Source organism: Typopeltis vanoorti, chromosome 10, assembly GCF_054136105.1.
Source record: "Typopeltis vanoorti isolate ZY-2024b chromosome 10, IOZ_Tvanoo_1.0, whole genome shotgun sequence".
Lineage (NCBI taxonomy): Eukaryota > Metazoa > Arthropoda > Arachnida > Uropygi > Thelyphonidae > Typopeltis > Typopeltis vanoorti.
In genome coordinates this window covers 9,659,535-9,680,659 of record NC_143558.1, presented here as the reverse complement: position 1 = coordinate 9,680,659, position 21,125 = coordinate 9,659,535, and the positions used below count along the sequence as shown (strand labels likewise).

Below are 21,125 nucleotides of genomic sequence, written 5' to 3'. Positions count from 1 at the left end.
GCATTAGTAACAGATCAAGGAGTCGCGCTGAATTCTTCGGGGTCTCAACCTTCATGCAAGGTTCCAAAGGAGGAGGAATAAAAGGTGATGGCAATAAAAGGTGATCGAATATCGGCAGTCGACTATCGAGGACACGACTATTCAGCTAGGTCACGCCAGAGGTTGGAAGGAAGAGAAGGACGTCGGTCCACCGGAAGCCCATCTAGATCTATGACATTGTAGCAGAAGGTTGCCAGAAGCTATTGATTGAGGAGCGGATTTCAGTACCAGAGAAAAAAATGCACCGCCACCTGGACGAGAATGCAAACACTCTGTACGTTGGATCCCCTCACCCAACATGAGTGCCGGAGATCTGCTTTCCAAACCCCACAACATTCCTGATGAGATGCCGATGACACGAGACACTGTAGGAAAATATCCAAAACCTGAGACGGAAGAAAAGTGTAGGACTCTAGAACAGAACCATGAATAAGTGCGCGACAAAGATACCAGAGATTATGCGAGTTTCTTCATTTTTATGTGTTCTATGTTTTTATGTAATCTAGGAAAACAATTTATACTGGACTGATAATATAAAGTGTTAAGGATAAGCAGTGTCTATGAGGAAGTTATTTTATTGGCTTGTCAGTAATTGGAGTACATGTTTGTAATGGCATAGTGTAGCAAATTAATTTCCTTATGAATAGATAAGAATTGTATTTAGTAAGCAGGAAAGTGAAAGAATATTTTATGTTCTATAATTGTCAAGATTATCTATATCTTGATATCCAATCATATACATACTTGAAGTAGAAAAAGCCATCAAAGGCTTGCAATGTGGAAAGGCAGCAGGAGTAGATTATATTCGACCAGAAATGCTGAAGTATAGTGGTATAAAAGTCTTATAGTGACTGCACTGCATAGTTCAGAAGGCTTAGGCAGAGGGACGAATTCCTGATGATAGAGCTCTAATAGTACCCATATATAAAAAGGGAAATAAAACTGAATGCGAGAATCACAGAGGTATTTCCCTACTGAGTGTTCCTGGCAATATTTATACCAGTATACTTGAGAAACGGTTGAGAAGAATTGTGGAAGAAAAGCTTGGTGAAGAACAAGCTGGATTCAGGCCAAATAGAGGCTGTCAGGATCAGATCTTTACTTTACGACAAATAGTCGAGAAAGCATGGGAATATAACAAAGATCTGTATTTAAGTTTTGTCGATTGTAAAGGCATATGACAAGGTGCCAAGAGAGAAGCTATTCAATATGCTACAGTTATATGGTGTCAATGGGGCATTATATCAAGCAATGCTTAGTCTTTATTTGAGTTGCAAGTCAGCAGTGAGGCAAGGATGTACATTATCCCCTCTGTTATTCATTATCTACATGGATCACATTATGAAGGAAAGTGGTATTATACATGATATCAGAATTGGAGATGTTAATATCAGCTCTTTGCTTTATGCGGATGATGTTATACTTCTAAATAAATCCGCTACAAGTCTGCAAGATTCTCTGACTAAATTGAATAGCTGTTGTAATAGATATGGTATGAAAGTGAGCAATAAAAAGACAAAGACAATGAAAATAGGTAGAATCATTGAAAATGTCAACTGTGTTGTGAATGGAGAACCTGTGAAACAAGTAAAACATTTCAGTTACTTAGGCACAATTTTTAGTGAAGATGGTAAATTAAATATGGAAATGGACAATAGAATCAACAAAGCTGCTATGGTAGGAAGTCAATTGAATAAATTCATATGGAATAAGAGAGAAATTAGTTGGAACACTAAATTAACTGTATACAAGACAGTGTTCAAACTAGTTTTAACTTATGGATCTGAGAGCTGGGTCAGAAGTAGGATATTAAGAAAGGACTTGATATTGTCAGCATCCAAGAGTACGTTAGCAGAGCTAATCTCAGGTGGTATGGTCACTTAAACAGAATGGGCGAGGAAAGATTAGCAAAACAAGTGTTCTCTGCCAGGTTGGCAGGAAAACGACCCAGAGAAAGGCCAAGATATAGGTGGATTGATACGATACAAAGTGCTTTAGACGATAGAAATATAAGATCTGATAATGTTGAAGTCTTGACAAGTAACAAACTGATTTGGAGAAAAATTGCAGATAGGAAGTTAGTAATAATGTAAATTTTTCATGTAGTACTATCATATCCTGTTCACCCCTTGAAGGTACATGGCAGGTATTTGTTGATGATGATGATGATAATTGTCAAGAATTGAAAAGGAAATTTAATGTTTAGTTTTAACGAATAGGTAGGAGGAGTACCTCCCTATTGTACAGTTGGTGTAAATTTGTCTTAGTATAAATAAATGCATTTATTATATGTCAATAGAGTGCTGCCTGATCTTTGATTTACAATGCACTGTTTCTAACTAAACTTGGGACTGCAAGCAGGAAACAATTAATATATTAGAAACAAGTAAAGTATTAGAAACTATATTAAGTGCAAGTGGACCACAACTGTGTGTGATAATTGATTGATAGCCGTTTATGTTAGAGAGAAAAAAGAAGTCTCCTGGATGTACTATCAAGCCTTATGCCAAGAAAAGACTACTGGTGGGGCAGTCTAAACAAATAAATTTCCAGTACTCTTAGGCATATGACAGGAAGTGCGGAAGGTAGGATATACTTTATACGAGTGAGCAAATCACGATATATAGATAGAGTTTACAACGCGCAACAAGTAAGATATTAACAAAGGCACAGCCAACAACATAATATATAATATTACAATAAGCAAAAAAAAAGACACTTTACAACATTGTTAATATTGTTTTCTTGCATTTCTACCCTAACTGGACTTAAGTCATCTGATATTAGTAGTACTCCTGCTTTCCTAACTCTCCTCTTAGGAAAGCAGGAGAGTTAGGAAAGCAGCAACAAACTCAACCCCTTTGTTTCTGATGCTCCTGGCATGTATAGACATAATAAATTACCACCTATCCTATTCTTATAATTAGATATGCAATGTATTTTGTCCACCTCAGGGGCTCATTTTAGTGAGTACGGGCGTGGCAAACCCGAGGTACCTGATGCTGGACCGTGCCTTGCTTCATGCAATATACATCTGTTATATTATCTGTAGACTGGTCCCTCCTCTTCCACCCTTGCTTCTCTTCTTGCTCCTTCCCCTAAATGCTTTTAGAGTATTCGAGGGGAATCTTTCCAATTTTGCTGTCATTTCGTCTTGTGTGAACAGAGCATTATCAAACAATGTAACAAGATCAGGTATCAAAAAATGTTCATATCGCATCGTCCATTGCTCGGGTTACCAAGGGACGTGCTCGGGTTTTAGGCAGAGGGATCCATTCGAAAAATATGTTACAGTCTCCCTTAGACTGTAACATATTTTACTGAGAACTCTGCTAGAGGAAACTCCATCAATGGGCCTGCTACCTGTTTGGGGAGGTATTTAGGGGCAGCACAAAGAAATGGTTCTGCAAAAGGACAGAAATGACTTTATGCAACTGGAACATCTTCTCTCTGACAGAGAAGGAGTTGGAACTGGTCGAGGAAGCCAAGCACTACCGGCTAGACTTAGTCAGGCTTTCTTCAATCAAGAGGAGAGGCTCTGGAACTGTCGACTTGGATAAGGGGTGGAAGCTCTACTATTCTGGTGTGAGCCCGACAATGTCTGCTCAGGCGGGTGTGAGGATACTCACAAGCCCCCAGCTGTCAGACTGTTGCTAAGTGGATCCCATTGGGGGGGGATGGGTATGTGTGTTAAGATTTCAGATGAAAACCATGATTTGGCTGTGGTGCAAGCCTATGCACCTAATCTGGAGTCGGAATACTCTGCCTTCCTAGAGGAAGTGGAAGCTGCTTTTGACAGAGTGGCAAACATGGAATCAGCGGCTCTTATGGTTTTCAATTACATTCTAGTATATACCTGGTACAGGGATATACTAGCACAATTTTTACTGAAGATGGTAAACTAAATATAGAAATAGACAACAGAATCAGCAAAGCTGGTATCGTGGGAAGTCAATTGAATAAATTCATATGGAATAAGAAAGAAATTAGTCGGAACACTAAATTAGCTGTATACAAGACTGTGTTCAAACCAATTTTAACTTATGGATCTGAGAGCTGGGTCAGAAGTAAAACACTTGACCAAAGACTAGAGACCGCAGATATGAGAGTCCTGAGAAAGATTAGAGGCGTGAACAGATGGCATCAATGGCAATATCATATTAAAAATGAGGATATTAGGAAAGAACTTGACATTGTCAGCATCCAGGAATGCGTTAGCAGAGCTAATCTCAGATGGTATGGTCACTTAAATAGAATGGGAGAGGAAAGATTAGCAAAACAAGTGTTCTCTGCCAGGTTGGCAGGAAAACGACCCAGAGGAAGACCAAGATATAGGTGGATTGATACGGTACAAAGTGCCTTAGACGATAGAAATATAAGATCTGATAATGTTGGCGTCTTGACAAGTAACAGACTGATTTGGAGGAAAATTGTAGATAGGAAGTTAGTAATGATGTAATTTTTTCATGTAGTACTGTCATATCCTGTACACCCCTTGAGGGTACATGGCAGGAATTTGATGATGATGATGATGATGACAACACAGCTCTTACTTTTTCAAATCATTGTTCAGGTTCTACTTTGTAATTAACTACTGTCGGTGCTGATAGCATTCAGACTGAAGTATATAGCTTAAATAAATAGTATTACTTATCTCTTGTGTTATTTCGTGTTAATTGAAGGAACTCTCATGGCACAAGAATCTCTTAAACAACAATGACATGTACTTTATTTTTTATCTGAATTCCATCCATGGAAGGCATTGTGGATGGAATAAAGGTTATATAATCTGGAAACCCTATTCTAAGAAACTAAACATGGAAATTTCTCAAGATAAGGCCTCCAGATAAGCAGGATGATAAGAAAATGGCCAGAGAAAACACATTTTGAAAGATAAAGCAAATTGTGCAGAGAGAGAACTGATCACTCTTTCATAATGGTGAAAAAGAAAAAAAATGAAAGAAATTAAGTTTATAGAAGGCTAAGTTACTTGGCTTTGTATAAGCCTGATTTCAACATTAGTGATTCAGTCAACACCCATTAGTTGTTAACTTAATCACTGATACTGTATTGCCTGTTATGTATATACTTGTGTTCTAATCATATAGTGAGGAATGGTAAAGAGGCATAACGACACTGTCGTGTCTATTGTGAGATCACCATAATATTTGAATACAGATAAAATCCTCATTTTTATCTGTATTCAAATGTTTTTGAATTGACAAAGTGAGGAAAGATCTTCCATTCCCTGCAGCTACTCTGCTCTTCTGATCAATTTCTCCTCCACTCCCAGCCTCAATTTCTTACTTCTCATTTTCTTTATTAAAGGTAGCATTAGCAGAAACAATGTTTGAATTAATGGAGAAAATATGCACACAATCAAAACACTGAAATATTCATCATTACATCCAACAAGAAACAGGAATGTTTTTAAACTGTATAAGTCTCATTTCTAAATGCATTTATATTTTTGTAAATATATTTTTGAACATTGCTCCAATCATTTGTATAAGCTTTGTATAATCAAAAACCACTCCATATGATCTCCAAAAGTCACATTTATTAATAATAATAACATTATTATTACATGACACCTCCATGGAGTTGATGAGATCACTCTCCAAGAGAGTGATGTCTACTTCACCAAATACACATCACTCTCTTCTACTATGACACTACTACCATCAACACTATCTACCACTCATCACCAAAGTATTTTTTTTTAAAATTTACAAAATATTTTTTGTCTGTAAATTGCATGTGTTCTGAAGACCAATTTATCTGTACATGGGATGAAAAACCCGAGTTTCTGTGAGAAAAAGCTCTGCAACTTCTGTATGAGAGCGGCCAACTCACCTTCAATTGAAAACGCCCATATAAGGATTCCTTTCATTACGACGAGAATCAAATCCAGGTCTTTTCCAATCAAAGGGCACAATGTTCCACTGTTCTTCCAATTGTGCTAGAGACGCACCCATCTCATTTAACATCTCAAAAGTTTTGCAAACATTACATTTATGGTGAGCCCACAGATTTTGGATGCAGGGTGACTTTAAAAATTATGCTATCATGGCTAGTAGATAATGGGAGAAAAACAATCATAATTAAAACAGCAGTGTGTAATTACTATATCTTGAAATCTTCCAGTACAGAGGAACAATGAAGGAGAGGAGAATTCAGAGAGCTTACTTATAACAAAGAAACATAATACCTCATGTAAAAAACATAATTCACATTATTTATTTCTTTACTTATTCTCTAGAATAATAAAAACAAAATACTCTTATAATGAAAACTCCAATATCTAAGCTGTAGATTAAATATTTTAAATAGATTTTGCTAATCAGCAGAAATTTTTTTTACTTTCTTGGACAATTTTTCAGTTACGATGTAGCACTATAACAAACCCAGATAGTGCAATTTAAACAATAACAATCACTAGAAAAATTCATAGTTTTATTTCTGCTCCTAATAAAGTGAAGAGAATATTGCCTGTACATTAACATAAAAAAAGAATCTATAAAATGTTTGCAACAATTATTAAAATGTTAAGTTCTTTCATTTTTTTTCTTCTGTTTTTTAATGCATTTAAAGCAACATGACTCAACTAATAAAATAGTAAAATAAAATACAAATAAGCCTTAATAAAACAAATTTTACAAAGAGATCATATTGAGATACTGACACCAGAAAAATTTTAATATGTAAAAAGCTTATTTTTAAAAATTCTTTTATTTAGAAAACAAAAGAAATGACATGTTTCAATTCTTATTTTGCAAAAATCTACTGTATAATCACATTTTTGAGATTCTCTTATGATTTAAGATCTTTCTCTGTGAACAAGACTAATAAAATGAATGATATATAAAAAGAAAAATAAAAAAATTCAAGGAAGGAATATATCCTAAGTAGAAATATAATGAAGTGAACTGGACTCCGTAAACCACGAATCACCTTTTTGATCTGAACGAGGAGGCGAGGTCTCCAATGAAGTTTTTTTATTGGCTGAAAGTATGGTGCTTATCTTCACCAGGTTTCCAATCATATATTCATTGGTCTCAGAGTCGATCATGATCTCAAGATAGTCATCTGCAGAAGGAAGAAAGCTGCCTAAAAGAAGCGTGCAATATCATTTTAACGAACATGCAGTGTTTATCCAAATATTAAAGTATGTTAGTGTGCCTAAAACTAAAAAAAAAAAATGCTAATCATTGTGGAAAACATGCAGGTATAGTTACAAGCTAAAGAAAAGCATAAAAAGCATAAGCAAAAAAGCTGTTCTATTACCACTTACACTAAAGCAAGGTCCCATTTGAATATTGAAGTATGCATGCACATCCAGTGTTCCTAATCCTGTTCAGTGACACACACACATGATAAAAGCCCAGAACAATGAAGTTCACAAATAGAAAAGGAAATTTCTTTTATCAGCTAAATGGCAGAGTTTAGCATAATGAATGCAAAGAGGAAAGCTTATGCTATGAAAGAAAAGCTTAGCAGAATCAGCAAAAATAGACAGCATTGGATTAAAAGCTAGTTTATTCCATGTTCTAAAAGAAGCAATGAACAGTATTTACCATACGAATTCCTTATGGATACAAACTGCAATTATCTTTTCGCTGTTAACTGATTAAGCAAATCTGAGGGAAAAATAAACAAATCGAAATCAGATTTTTTAAAGGAGCAAGATGTTGCAAACTTGATTCCTATTCTAATGGCAGAAGACCATTCTGGTCTCTCGAGTGCACTAAGTGCAACTTTTGCTCACCCATATTTCCACTACTCAGACATAAAAAGGGATCTATTGTAGCATCCCAAAGAGAAGGTTGAGCTACTAGCACCTTTCTCCTCTTCCGATTCCTGCATTAATGTCCAAGGCAAGTACCCCCCCCCCCCCCGCCACACACAACACACCTCTACAAAGACCTACTCATTTCATGCTGCCTCCTCCTCTAGTTTTCTGTCAAAGTAATCAGGAGAATTCTGAATAACCTAGACATGAACAAGAGATCTGGACTGATGGCATCTCACCCCATGAGATGCTATCAGTCCAGATCTCTTGTTACAAACTTGTGCTAGAATTAATGATTATTCTATATTGCCTTTTCAATATTTCCTAACTAGCATCTGTCCTAAGCACGGAAACCAGTCCACATTCAACCTATTGAAAAAAAAAATGATAATAAAAGCCAGCCAGCAAACTACCAACCAATTACTTCCATTCTCTCAAAAAAGTATGAGTATTATCAGAGGAAACTTCTAAAACAACTGGAAGCTCACCATCTAATTAGTCACCAGCAATATGGATTCCATCTCTCTCTTAACCCACAGCTCATCTTTTAGCCTTTAAAACCAACCTCTGTGTTTGAGTCTTGGAAAGCTCTGGAAAAACTTGCATGGTTCCTCTACATTTCGAAGGCATTTGATTGGATCTGGCATGCAGGCTGCTCAGTGAATTGCTATCTTATGGTCTGCCTTCTATCCTCTGCATCTGGGTTGCAAAGGTTAGTTCCTCTGTTTGCACCCTGTGTCATGGTGGATGGCATACTTTCCTCAGATTTTCCCACCAGTGCAGGAGTACCATAGGGCTCTGCACTTACAACCCTCATCCCCCCTTCCTTCATGCATACATGATCTGCACTCACTGAATTATAATTTTCTGTAAAGCTTTGCTGATGGGCAAAGAATTAGAATCACTTTTCATCACATCACTTTTCTACTTTGTTTGAGTGCCCAATCATTAAAAGCCTCAAGATTTTCCATAACCAATGTTTTGAATTCTGATTTCCTTGCTACTCTACAATGGAGAGGATAACCTGTGAATTTCAATGCTACTAAAAACACAATCCTCTCTAATTTTTCACAAAAAAAGATCTTGGATCACTTCTCTTTACTTTCAATAACACCCCAATATCCAAACATGAACAGATTTTTTTAAATGGTTGAAAACATTTGCTGAGGTGCATTTGTACTTGGTCATATCTTCTGCAGCTGCCAAATAACCGTGCGAAAAAGTTCAAGATACTGCTTTTCTCCCATACAACTTCCAACCCTGTATAAATCCCAAATCCACCCAACCACAGAAATACTACTTACACTTTTAGGGTGATGCACCCAAAGCTTCACTAAGATTGCATGATGCTATTTAGAAGAGCACAATCATATTAAATTAAGTGATGGCACTCCCCTCTCAGAATCTCTGCAATTCCTTGCTCACAGATGTTTAATTTCAGTCTTATATAGCGTCTTATTTTCATGGACAATGCTCTGCTAAAATGGCTGCAATTTCTTCTTCTACTTTCTTCCAAAACTTCAAGAACAGCAACTGCTAGTCAACATCCATTTAGCATCCTCCACCCAAATTTGTTGAACCAACTTCTCTTTCACCCTTTTCATACCACCCATCTTCATCTCTTTTTTGGAATGCTCCCTCGCTCTGTCTGTTCCTGACCAAAGACTAACTATTCAAAAAAAAAAAAAAACAGCTTTTGTCTTTCTTTTCTTTGTCTATGTGCCCACACATGGCACATAGGTCTCTTGGACTTTCATTTGTGAGTCAGATATTAAGGGTATATAAATATATATCAAATACAAGGTAAAGAAAGCCATCAGAAACCTGAAATGTGAAAGGCAGCTGATATTCAACCAGAAATATTGAAATATGTAAGTTTTACAGTAGCTACAGTACACAATTCAGAATACTTAGTCAGAAGATCAAATTCCAGATGAATGGAACAGAAGTCTCATAACACCTATCCATAAAAAGAGAAATAAAACAACATGAGAATAATACAGGAATTTGCATATTGAGAGTGCATGTAAGACTTAGGCAATTATATCCGAGAAAAGACTAATATGATTTCATTCAGGCTATATAGGAGTTTTCGAGACAAGAAATCAATGGAATATAATAAGGATCAATACTTAAGTTATGCGTTTTCCAGATTTAGAAAAGAAAAGGTACAAGCTGTTCAAAAACACTAAAATGATATGATGTAAATGGTAAATTATACTCAGCAGATAACAGATGAAAGTTCAACAAAAGGTATGATGTAAAATCAGTTTTGTGCATCTGGTGATTAGGTGACAAATTGTTACATGTGCTTTGCAAAGAACCAAAGTGAAGTAGACATGAAAAGATTTTTTGTTTTCAGGATACATAATACACATACACATCTCCTTTGATATCTCTATGGCATTTAACTGGGTAAAATGCCATAGAGGCTTACAGGCATGTTAAGTAAACCCCCATCATTTAGTCTGTTCTTAACCTCCACCCCCTTCTCCCCACTGAACTGCCAGCTTTCTGAATGGAAGCTCACTTCAGGTGATGGTGGATGATTTCCTATCTTCTAAGCATACATGCAATGCAGAAGTCAAGGATCTGTTCTTTCATCTACTCTATTCCTTCTCTTTTATATATAAATCCCAGCTCAGTGCTGGGACCTATATTGTTTAACCTTTATATCAATGACATTGTCAGTGGATTGCAGGGGGATGTTCAGTTGTTTGCAGATGATGCAAAACTGGGAAGGATTATTAGTAATAGCGCAGATGCGGCAGCCCTGCAAGAGGATTTGAATAAGCTAGATAGATGGGCAAATGAATAGGGGTGTTGGTTTAATGCAGCAAAAATGTAAGGTCTTGAGGTTTGGGAAACATCGATGGGACACTGCATACTCTATGGGAGGAGTTATACTGGAGGAAGTAAGGGAGACAAAAGATCTGGGATTGATGATTGATAGAAACCCGAAATTTAGGGGACATATTGCAGAGGTGGTGAAGGTAACACAGAGGTTTGTTGCAATAATGAGAAGGACACTGACCTGCAGAGATAAAACAGTTATCATTCCATTGTATAAGACCCTGATCAGACCACACTTGGACTATTGTTCTCAGATTTGGTCCCCAGGATTTGAAGGGGATAAATTAACTGTGGAAAGGGTACAAAGGCAGATAACAAAGATGGTTTCAGAACTGTACAATGATAGTTATGAGGATCGGCTGAGGGAATGTGAACTGCAAAGTTTGGTGGATAGAAGGAGAGGTGATATGATTGAGACTTTTAAACTGTTGAGAGGTGGTTACAGGGTTGACACTGGGGAATTCTTTCGCTTGGTTGAACAGGGAAGGAGTGATGACAAGAGGTCATCCCTGGAAGTTACGAAAGGAAACTGTGAGCAAGAGGGTGAGGAGCGGTTTCTTTGCATGGAGGGTGGTTGAACCATGGAATGCATTGCCTGATTGAGTGGTGAGAGCGAGAACGGTCAATGAGTTCAAGGAGTGGTATGATAGACTGTGTTTCTTGGGGGGGGGGACATCCCCTCGATGAGTCTTTTGACTCCATGGAGGCCTGAATAATAATAACAAAAAATGATCTACTCCAGCAGACTACTAACTCAATACATATTTTTGCTAATAACAGTATATTGCATTCCTCTTTCACTACAATCGCCAGAGTCTTAACTACTACTATCCTAAATACAGCTCTCCAAAAGATTCATCAGTGGGGTTGAGATAATCCTCTCAATTTCAGTGCTACCAAAACACAGCTCTGCTTTATTTCTCACAAAAAAAGGAACCTTTCTCTTTCCAACCTTACTTTTATCAATGCCCAAATCCCTACGCATATTGAGATTTATCTTCTTGGGATAACACTAATTTCAAATTTCGCTTGGCACAAACATTAAAAATATTGTCTCCTCTGCTTTCAAAACTGAAACAGAGAGGACAATATTTTGACCAAAAAAGGTTCTCTTTTGCTCGAGGCATTACTTTTAACTCCAAATAGCTTCAACTTGATGCAAATCACAAATCCATATGACCATTGAATATTGCTATCACATCTGGGATGGTTTCCCCTAAGGGTTTCTTAAAGATGCTGGACTATCCAGAAAAGTGCAGTTAGACTGTTAATGACCCCAGGTCTCACCAATAAAATTTACTAACTTCACACACCCTCAAGCTGCCACTGTTTGCATCTTCTTTGGCCACTGTTCATCAGAATAGGTATCGATAATAACTCCCACTTGAGGAAGGGCGGGTGGGGGCATTGATACTAATTCTAATGAAGCAATTTGGAATACTAATTCTGAATGGATCTTCAAATCCAATCACATGCATGCAGCAATTTATCAACAATCATTCACAGTGCATCCCCAAACTCAGAGAACAAATTTCGGTCTCTTTTTTGTTCATCCTTTTTACTACTACCCTCTGGAGCACTCTGCCATCTTACATGTTTCCCAAGGAATATGATCTATAGTTCTTCAAGGTAAATGTGAACAAGTTCCTTCTTCCATCCACAGCACTAGTATACTATAGATTGAACATCCCTGTCATGAATGGATTCCTCATAAAAAAATAAATAAATAAAACATATATATTTATATAAATACACACAATTGATAATTAAGAGAAATTCTATATTTGTTGATATATATATATATATATATATATATATATATATATTGAAATTTCTAAAATTATATGTAATTATATTTCAACTTGCATTAATCAGATATGAAAAATATGTATACTATATGAAAGCATGAAGTGTGAGGAAAAGAATAGACATGGATACAAATAGATTCATTAAAGATAAATAAATATGCAATATAAATAAATATGCAAAATGAAATGTTTTCTAAGAATTTTTGAAACCTCAACACCTATTCCTTCTATTCTTTCACCTCAAGAAAGAAAAGATTTGGAAAGGTGAAATAAAGAATTGTGAAGCTCTACACAAAATTTACATTTCCAAATGAAGTCTAAAACATGAGAGACTGATAGCTGTTGTTTTCCTTTAATATTTTCATAGATAATGTATGATGGCATAATCATAAAATAGAAATATCACTAGATATTCATATATACTTTACTCAGAAACTCACTCATTTATGTAATGCGTAATTTTTTTTTAATGTTATAAGAATATTGGAGAAATATAAGAATTTATGGCATGACCCAAATTATGAACAGAAAACAACAAAGAAATCAGTACTGATATAGAACCAATTAGATTGGAAAAACTAAAAGAAGCAATAAAGGCATAAAAAAAATAAGACTCCAGTTGATGTCAAAAAATAAGACATCAACTGGATTAGATAGTATAAATACAGAGCTTCGGAAGTACAGTGGAGAATTTACATTTTAACTTAAACTGCTGGAATAAATGTGAAGTTGCATCAGATTGATCAAAAGTTAAGTAATTATATTTGCTATGCTTATGAAAGCAGATAGAGATGACTGTCAAAATTATAGAAGAATAAGTTTATTAAATAACAAACCATACAGTAAAATTCTGAATAAAAGACTTAGCAATATTGCAAACAATCTCATTATGGCCAGCTCTTCATTCTTCATATTTTCATACTATTCTTTTGATCGTTACTTTTATTATCTCCCTCTCTCTCTTTCAATTCTGTCACTTTTTCTCTCTCAACTTCTACTATGCCACTGCATACATTTTCACACATATTCCATGTTACACCCCCTGTTTATGGCATGACCCATAAATAGTGTTATTGTTGAAACTTTGTTTATATTGTGTTTTTGCTACTGTTTGTTGCACTACTTCAGTGTATAAAGATGGCGTCCATAAAGAAACATACTTCAGCAGCTCGGAGGACTTCTGTACGAAAGTCTAGCTCTGCCTTGGATTTTTTGCAGTGGATGCGTTGCAGAAGCTGCTATATGTATACGTTGAAAAATGTAAAAGATCTGTGGACTGTTTGGCTAAATGAGAAGAATAAAAGTGGCAACGTATGTGAAAAGTGTTCAGACTAGAGCGATTAGGAATGGAAGCAAATGTCAGGACCATAGCAGCAGAAGAGCTTTGGCAGGAGTTTGTGAAAATGAAAAGTTCCTACATCTCCTGCAAGAGGAATTGGAAGTGCTCAGTAAGGAGGTTCAGGAAATTAAAACTGATTTAACTTAAATGTGTTGAATAGAGAAATTAGGACAATAGAGATTACTTTAGCTGATGTAACTAGAACAGGATTAAGTAAGGGAGAGTCTTCAGTAAATGATGAAGTAACGAATAGTATGGAAGTGATTGGGAGCCAACAGAATGAAAGCACAAGAGGTCTAGAAGAAATGAGAGAGTCTTTTATTTATTCCCTCATGAAAGTGAGGGTTTTGATGTAAAAGAATTTATGCAATGTGCTGTCTGTGAGATGTATGCCTTGCGAAGAGCGGTAGGAGTCTGGTTAGAAAGTGATAGTGGAGTTAATATGTGTAGAAAGTGTAAAGAGAATGAGGACTTCAAGCGTGTTTCGTGTATCGAGACTGATATCGTTAACGGTAGTCAGAATGCAGAAAATGGCGGTGTACTAGAGAATTGCGTGGTAGTGCCAGATATGTGTGAGAGCGTCGCTGAAAGTGTAAATGAAGGTAGAAACACCGAAGGAATGGATGATTTGATCGATAATGAAAATGGTGAGATAAATGCGAGTAGCGAAATTGCCCGTTTAAATGGCGCGATACACAGAGCCAAACGACAACTGGAGCGTATGCAAAAATGTGTGTTGAACGTACCGACAAATAACCGGCGGAAGTCTGTGACGGCAAACAATAGAATGTACGTAAACGTCAATAAAATGAAGGAGCGAGTGCTGTATGGGGATTCGCTATTAAGAGGCGTAATAATTGAGAGTTTAACGAAGTCGTACCAGCCGGGTGCGAACATAAAGGACGTCAGCGAATCTATTCGACTGCAAAAACAGAGGGTGAAAGAGATGATAATAGTGGCAGGAACGAATGATTTGAAAGAGGACAAAATGGAAATGATAGAGGATGTGAGGGAGTTGTTTGAGGTAGCAAAAGAGAAGAGTGAGAGAGTTAGGATGGTGAGTATCTTACCGCGGTATGACAGCGAAGTGTTTAGAAGGAGGGCCATAATTGCCAATGACTTTATGCGTGGGTTATGCATGGAGAGTGGTGTGGAATTTGTGGATGTGTGGAATGAGTTCGATGGGCGAAAGGACTTATATAAGATGGATGGGTTACATTTGAATGGAGTTGGTGTACGGAGACTTGAAAGAGTGTTGATGAATGATGTGGAAGTGGATGTACAGACTCAGGGAAACTAGATTTATTAAGAGGGGGGGGGAGTAGATATGCAGACTTTAGGGGGGGCAGTTAAGTGTATGAATGAGTATATTATGCCCGGGCGAGTACGACGGACAACAAATCAGAATGGGATAATTAGTATAAGGAATCAAAGTAGGGATGGGACAAATGGGCTTCTGCGATTCATGTACACTAATGCCAGGAGTATTAGGAACAAGAAGGAAGAGTTTTTGGCCATGGTTGGCACTTCCAGGCCACAGGTTGTTGGTATTAGTGAAACATGGCTGACAGAAGATGATAAAGCTAGTGGGATTGAATGCGATGGGTATAGCGTGTTCAGGAGTGACAGGGTGAATAAAAAGGGGGGAGGAGTGTTATTGATGATAGCTGATGAGCTTCAGCCAAGGAGTATAGAAGTTGAACTGCAGGATGGGGAAAAAAGCACATTTGAGGCTGTTTGGTGTGAGATACAATCTAGCAGAACAAAATATACAATTGGGTGCTGCTATAGACCGGGTGATGGAGTGGATGGTGGGAATAGTATGCATAAGCAAATAGAAGAAATGAATGGAAAGAGGGTAATTATTATGGGTGATTTCAATTATGGTAATATTGACTGGAAAGAGGAGAGGGCACATGGGAGGAAGGAATTGGATTTTATGCAGTTATTAAGTGACAACTATCTACGGCAACATGTATTGGAAAATACCAGGGGGCAGAGAGTGCTGGACCTAGTAATTGCAACTGAGAATGTGGCTGTAACGAACATGACCTTGTTGCCACCAATTGGTGAGAGTGACCATAAGGTCATGACTTGGGAGGTGGCTAAAGGAGTCGAATTTACAATTAAGACAGGGTATATGTGGAATTATCGGGCTGGTAAGTATGACAAGCTTAGGTGTGTGCTTGGCTCAATGCCATGGCATGTAAAACTGCAAGGGCTGGATGTTGATGGTGCATGGGAGGTGGTCAAGAACTGTTTGCAGGAGGCAATGGTTGACTGTATACCAAGAGTCCGAATAATAAATCAGGTAGGGGTTAAATGGATAAATAACACTATTAAGCTTGAGCTGCAAAAAAAGAAACAATTGTGGAGGGAATTTAAGGAGAAGGGTGACCATCAGGTGCATGAACAGTATAAAGCTCAGGCCAGGATGGTAACAAGGGTGGTAAGAAAAGCAAAAGCAGATTACGAAAGGAAATTGGCCATGCAGGCTAAAGAGAATCCCAAACAGTTTTTTCAATATGTTGCAAGTAAAAGGAAAAATGCTCATGGTAGAATGATCTTAAAAAATGCTGAGGGTAGGGAGGTAACTGAATCAGTCGATGTTGTGGAATTACTGAGCGAGCACTTTGCAAGAGTATATCATCCAGGTGGTGGCCTTGCGGAAATGGAGGAACCAACAGCTTATACTGGAATTGTGATGAATGAGGTAGAGGTAACTAGTCTGTTACAGAACCTCAATGTCAATACATCTGTGGGATTGGATGGTATACCAGCTCGTGTCGTACGTGAAGCGGCAAAAGAATTGTCAGTGCCCTTGACCATTATGTTTAATTTGAGCCTCAGGACTGGGTCAGTCCCAAGGGGGTGGAAAGAGGGGAAAATAGTTCCACTGCACAAAGGTGGTTCCAAGGCTGCTGTTGAAAATTACCGGCCAATCAGCATAACAGGAATCATTATCAAGGTCTTAGAGAAAATAGTCAAGAGGAAAATACAAGATTGGATAGAAGAAAATAGGATACTGTATCGGGGACAGCATGGTTTTGTGAAGGGTAGGTCATGCCTCAGTAACTTGCTCACGTATTATAACACAGTGACGGCTGAACTGGATAAGGGTAATGGGTTTACAGTGATTCTGCTGGACCTTGCTAAGGCCTTTGACAGGATACCACATGGAATTCTAATCAGTAAATTGCAGCATATGGGAATGGACATAGGGTTGGTGAGATGGATAGGAGGGTGGTTGACGGAGAGATATCAGAGAGTGGTTTACTCAGGAGTAGAGTCCACAAGACGGCCTGTGACTAGTGGTGTACCACAAGGATCTGTTCTTGGACCACTGCTGTTTAATTTGTTCATAAATGATATAGGAAAGGATCTGAGAGGAACAGTTCATTTGTTTGCGGATGATGCAAAGTTGGGTAGGGCAATAGTGAATGCAGATGACGTCAAAATTTTGCAGGATGATTTGGATAGATTGGAGGTCTGGGCTAGGGAGAATGGATGTCAATTTAATGTGGCAAAATGTAAGGTTATGCATTTTGGGGTGAAAAGATGGGAGGCAGTTTACTGCATTGGTGGAACCGTGCTTCAGGAAATTGATGAGGCACGAGATTTAGGAGTGTTGGTGGATAAGGAATTGAAATTTAGGGGACACATTGCAAAAGTGGCCAAATCAGCTCATCAAATCACTTGGTTGCTGAAGAATACGTTGACAAGCAGAGACAAGCAGGTTATTGTTCCTCTGTATCGAGCCTTGATAAGACCTCATCTCGACTACTGTGCTCAGATTTGGTCACCTAGGTTTCTTCTTGATGGGGAGGAGGTGGAGAGGATCCAGAGGCGAGTGACCAAGATGATAGCAGGTCTGTGGAATGAACCGTATGAGAACAGGTTGAGGATTTGTGGGTTGCAAAAATTGGTTGATAGGCGGAGGAGGGGAGATATGATTGAGACATTCAAATTACTGAAGGGTTTCTATAAAATTAATTCAGAAGATATTTTTGAGAACAGGGCTGGTTGTGGGAGGACTAGGGGACATCCATGGAAACTGGGCAAAAGTGTGGTTAGTAAAGGTGTTAGAGCTGGGTTCTTTACTTTTAGAGTAGTGAATGAGTGGAATGCGCTCCCTGAGTCTGTGGTGGATGCTGTGACAGTGAATGAGTTTAAGGCGAGGTATGATAGATACTGTATGAATGTCGAATAGTTGTGATGAAAATGATTTGGGGCCTCCCTCGATGAGTCTAATGACTCCCTGGAGTTGCCCGTAATAATAATAATAATAAATAAAAGAGCATTGAAGGAAAGTAATGAAACTGAGAGAGTTTCATTACTTTCCTTCAGTTGAATAGCATAGAAAATGAGGCCGTGAGTGATTTGGATTTGAATGAAGTTATGAGTGGTATAATAATCACATATGGTGATTCTATAATTAAGGGTATGGAGAGCGGTATGCCTTAGGAATGCTTGGCTGGTGAAACAATAGAGAGAGTGACTTTAGCAATAAAGAGAGGGTATGATGCAGAAAAGATGATAGTTATGGTGGGTATAAATGACCTGAGTGGTAGTATTAATCGAGTAACAAGATTTAAGAACATTGTTAGATATCGTAAAGAAGAAAAGTGTCAAAGGGAGGACAGTATGTGTGCTGCCTCGTTTTGAGAATTATGAGTTAAGTATATGAGCGATGATAATGAATGATATGATTGCAAGAATGTGCAAAAAAAAAAAAAGGTCTGGAATTTGTTGATGTCTGGAGTGTATTTGAAGGCAAAAGACAGCTGTATGCAAGAGATGGGTTGCATTTGAACATGGAAGGTCATAAGCAATTGAAATTACTGTTTTCCGAACAGGCTGTTCAGAAAACAGTAACTGGAAAGAGAAACTAAAATTGAAAAGGTTGAGTGTAAGAGGGAGAAACTTATGCAGTGAATGTATATTTGTTGATCCTTTTTGCAGAATAAATTGAAGAATAGAGTGAATAAAAATTGGCATGGGACTACTGAAATTAGTAGCATTTATATCAGTTCTAAAGCTGGTACAAGAACTAAAGGTTCCTAAGGAGGGGAAAGAAGGCAAAGTGGTTCCTTTGCATAAAGGTGGCTCTAAGAGTGCAGTAGTTAATTACAGACCAATCACCATTTGGGGAGTGGTGGTAAAAGTATTGGAAAAGTTAGTTAAAGACAGAATTCAAGGATTGGCGGATCAGAATATGATACTATATAGGGGTCAGCATGGTTTTGTTAAACGGTCAAATCCTGCCTTAGCAATTTATTAACTTTTTATAATAGAATGACATCTGAGTTGGACAAGGGAAATGGCTATACAGTGATACTCCTGGATTTTGCTAAAGGCTTCTGAGAGGATATCCCATGGAATACTGTTGTGCAAATTAGAGCAGATGGGGATGGATACTAAACTGGTGACATAGAAAAGAGAATGGCTCAGGGAGAGATACTGGAAAGCAGTGTATGGAGGTGCAGAGTCCAGGATGAGGCAGGTGACCAGTGAATATATTAAACTATAGAGTTTAATATATTCACTAGCGTGAGCTAGTGAATATATATTCTATATATATATTTAATATATATTCTATAGCGTGAGCTAATGCAAGTGACCCTAGTATGTAGTACAATATCGGACAACTTGCAGCAAAAGCGGTAAAGTTCTGATCGCTATTCTTAGGTATTTTCCATAACGTAAAAACACATTTCCTAAGAAATGTATGCTGTTATTACATTATGGTGGGAGGTCACCACCAGACCAGTTTCAGCCTTTTTTGAGGCTTCATCAGTGAGTAGCTAGACTCACTGATTTTTACATTATGGAAAATACCAAAGAATAGCGATCAGAACTTTACCGCCTTTGCTGCGAGTTGTCCGGTATTGTACTACGTACTAGGGTCACTTGCATTAGCTCACACTAGTGATCGCCGATACTCTATAGTTTACTTTATTTGGCATGAAACTCTCTGATTCCAATCTTTGAGTTTCTTATTCAGTTTTAAAACAATGCGGGATTTATTATCCACTTAATTTAAATAAATGACTTTTTTTTTTATATCGGTTTTTGGGATACTGTTGAGGGTCATGGTTACTGCCGCTTGAACGTTTTCAATGGTGTCGTATTGCTTTCCTCATCAGCAAACTAAGTCAGGGGAAGAGAAAGAAGTCGCAGGGTTCTAAATCAGGTGAATATAGCGAGTGATCCGACACACAAACTTTGTTTTTGTTCAAAACCTGTCTCACAATGTTCGAACGATGAGATGGTGCATTATTGTTCAAAAGTGACCAGCTGCCTACATCATGATATCTATGTCGTACACAATGAATTAATTCTCGCTATCAATGGCTTCAAAACTTCGAGATAAAACTCACTATTGCCCGTGTGGCCAGGCAGAACAAATTCTTTGTGGATAATGCCCTTGGAATCATAGAATCAAATCAACATTGTCTTTACTTTTGACTTTTCCAAGCGATTTTTTTTTCAGATGCCCCTCTTCTGGTGGTCTCCACTCAGCACTCTGGCGCTTTGTTTCGGGTTCATCACCAGTAACGATCATTTCAAGGAAGTTTGAGTCCTTACAAGCATTTTAATGAGGTCCTTGCAGTGTTCAATTCGATATATTTTTTGGTCGTCAGTCAACTTGTGGGGTACAAATTGCAAATTCAATTTACGAAGGCCCAAACTCTCAGTAAAAATGTTGTTCACAGTTGATTTTGGAATCCCCAATTCATCTTCAATGAATCTCATGGATGATTTCGGGTTTTCTTTGATAAATCACGCACTTTTTGGATGTTAACTTCGCTCAGTCCAGTTTTTGGATGCCCTGGCTTTTCGTCATCCTTAAGCATCTCACAACCACTTTGAAATCACTTAAATCACTCATAAACTTGAGTATGGGATAAGCGTTCATCACCATATGCTTTTTGAAGCATTTGATGCATTTTGGTAAAACATTTACCAAGTTTAACACAAAAGCCAATCGCAGCTCTGTTTGAAACTCATTTTCTGACCATTCGTCAAAACACGCAGTCGCTCTTAGCATTATAACTCGGCTTCTAATGAAACAAATGTCATAAACAGTTGACACAACACTAATGAAGGTTGCTGCTTTCGACAACAAAAAGATGCAACAGGTGGCCCCACTAGTTTCTTCTATTTTCGAAAAGTTCGGTTTCTTTTTGGACAGAGGGTGTAGGATTACTTGTTATTGAAGAACACACTAACATCCAGAGATAAAGAGGTTATGATTTCCCTTTATAAGGCACTGATACGTCCACATTTGGAT

General features: G+C 37.7%; 1 protein-coding gene across 2 annotated transcripts in view; it reads right to left on the bottom strand.

The window, feature by feature from the left end:
• Window positions 1–21,125, bottom strand: part of Wdr81 (WD repeat domain 81) — a 369,840-nt gene that overhangs the window by 117,524 nt on the left and 231,191 nt on the right. The window contains exon 20 of one of the 2 annotated variants that reach the window (XM_090398673.1): window positions 6,994–7,149. The exons of the other annotated variant lie outside the window; for it this stretch is intronic. Within the exon in view, the coding sequence (XP_090254799.1) occupies window positions 6,994–7,149 (156 nt within the window). The remainder of the gene's footprint in view (window positions 1–6,993; window positions 7,150–21,125) is intronic. 2 annotated transcript variants of the gene reach the window in all.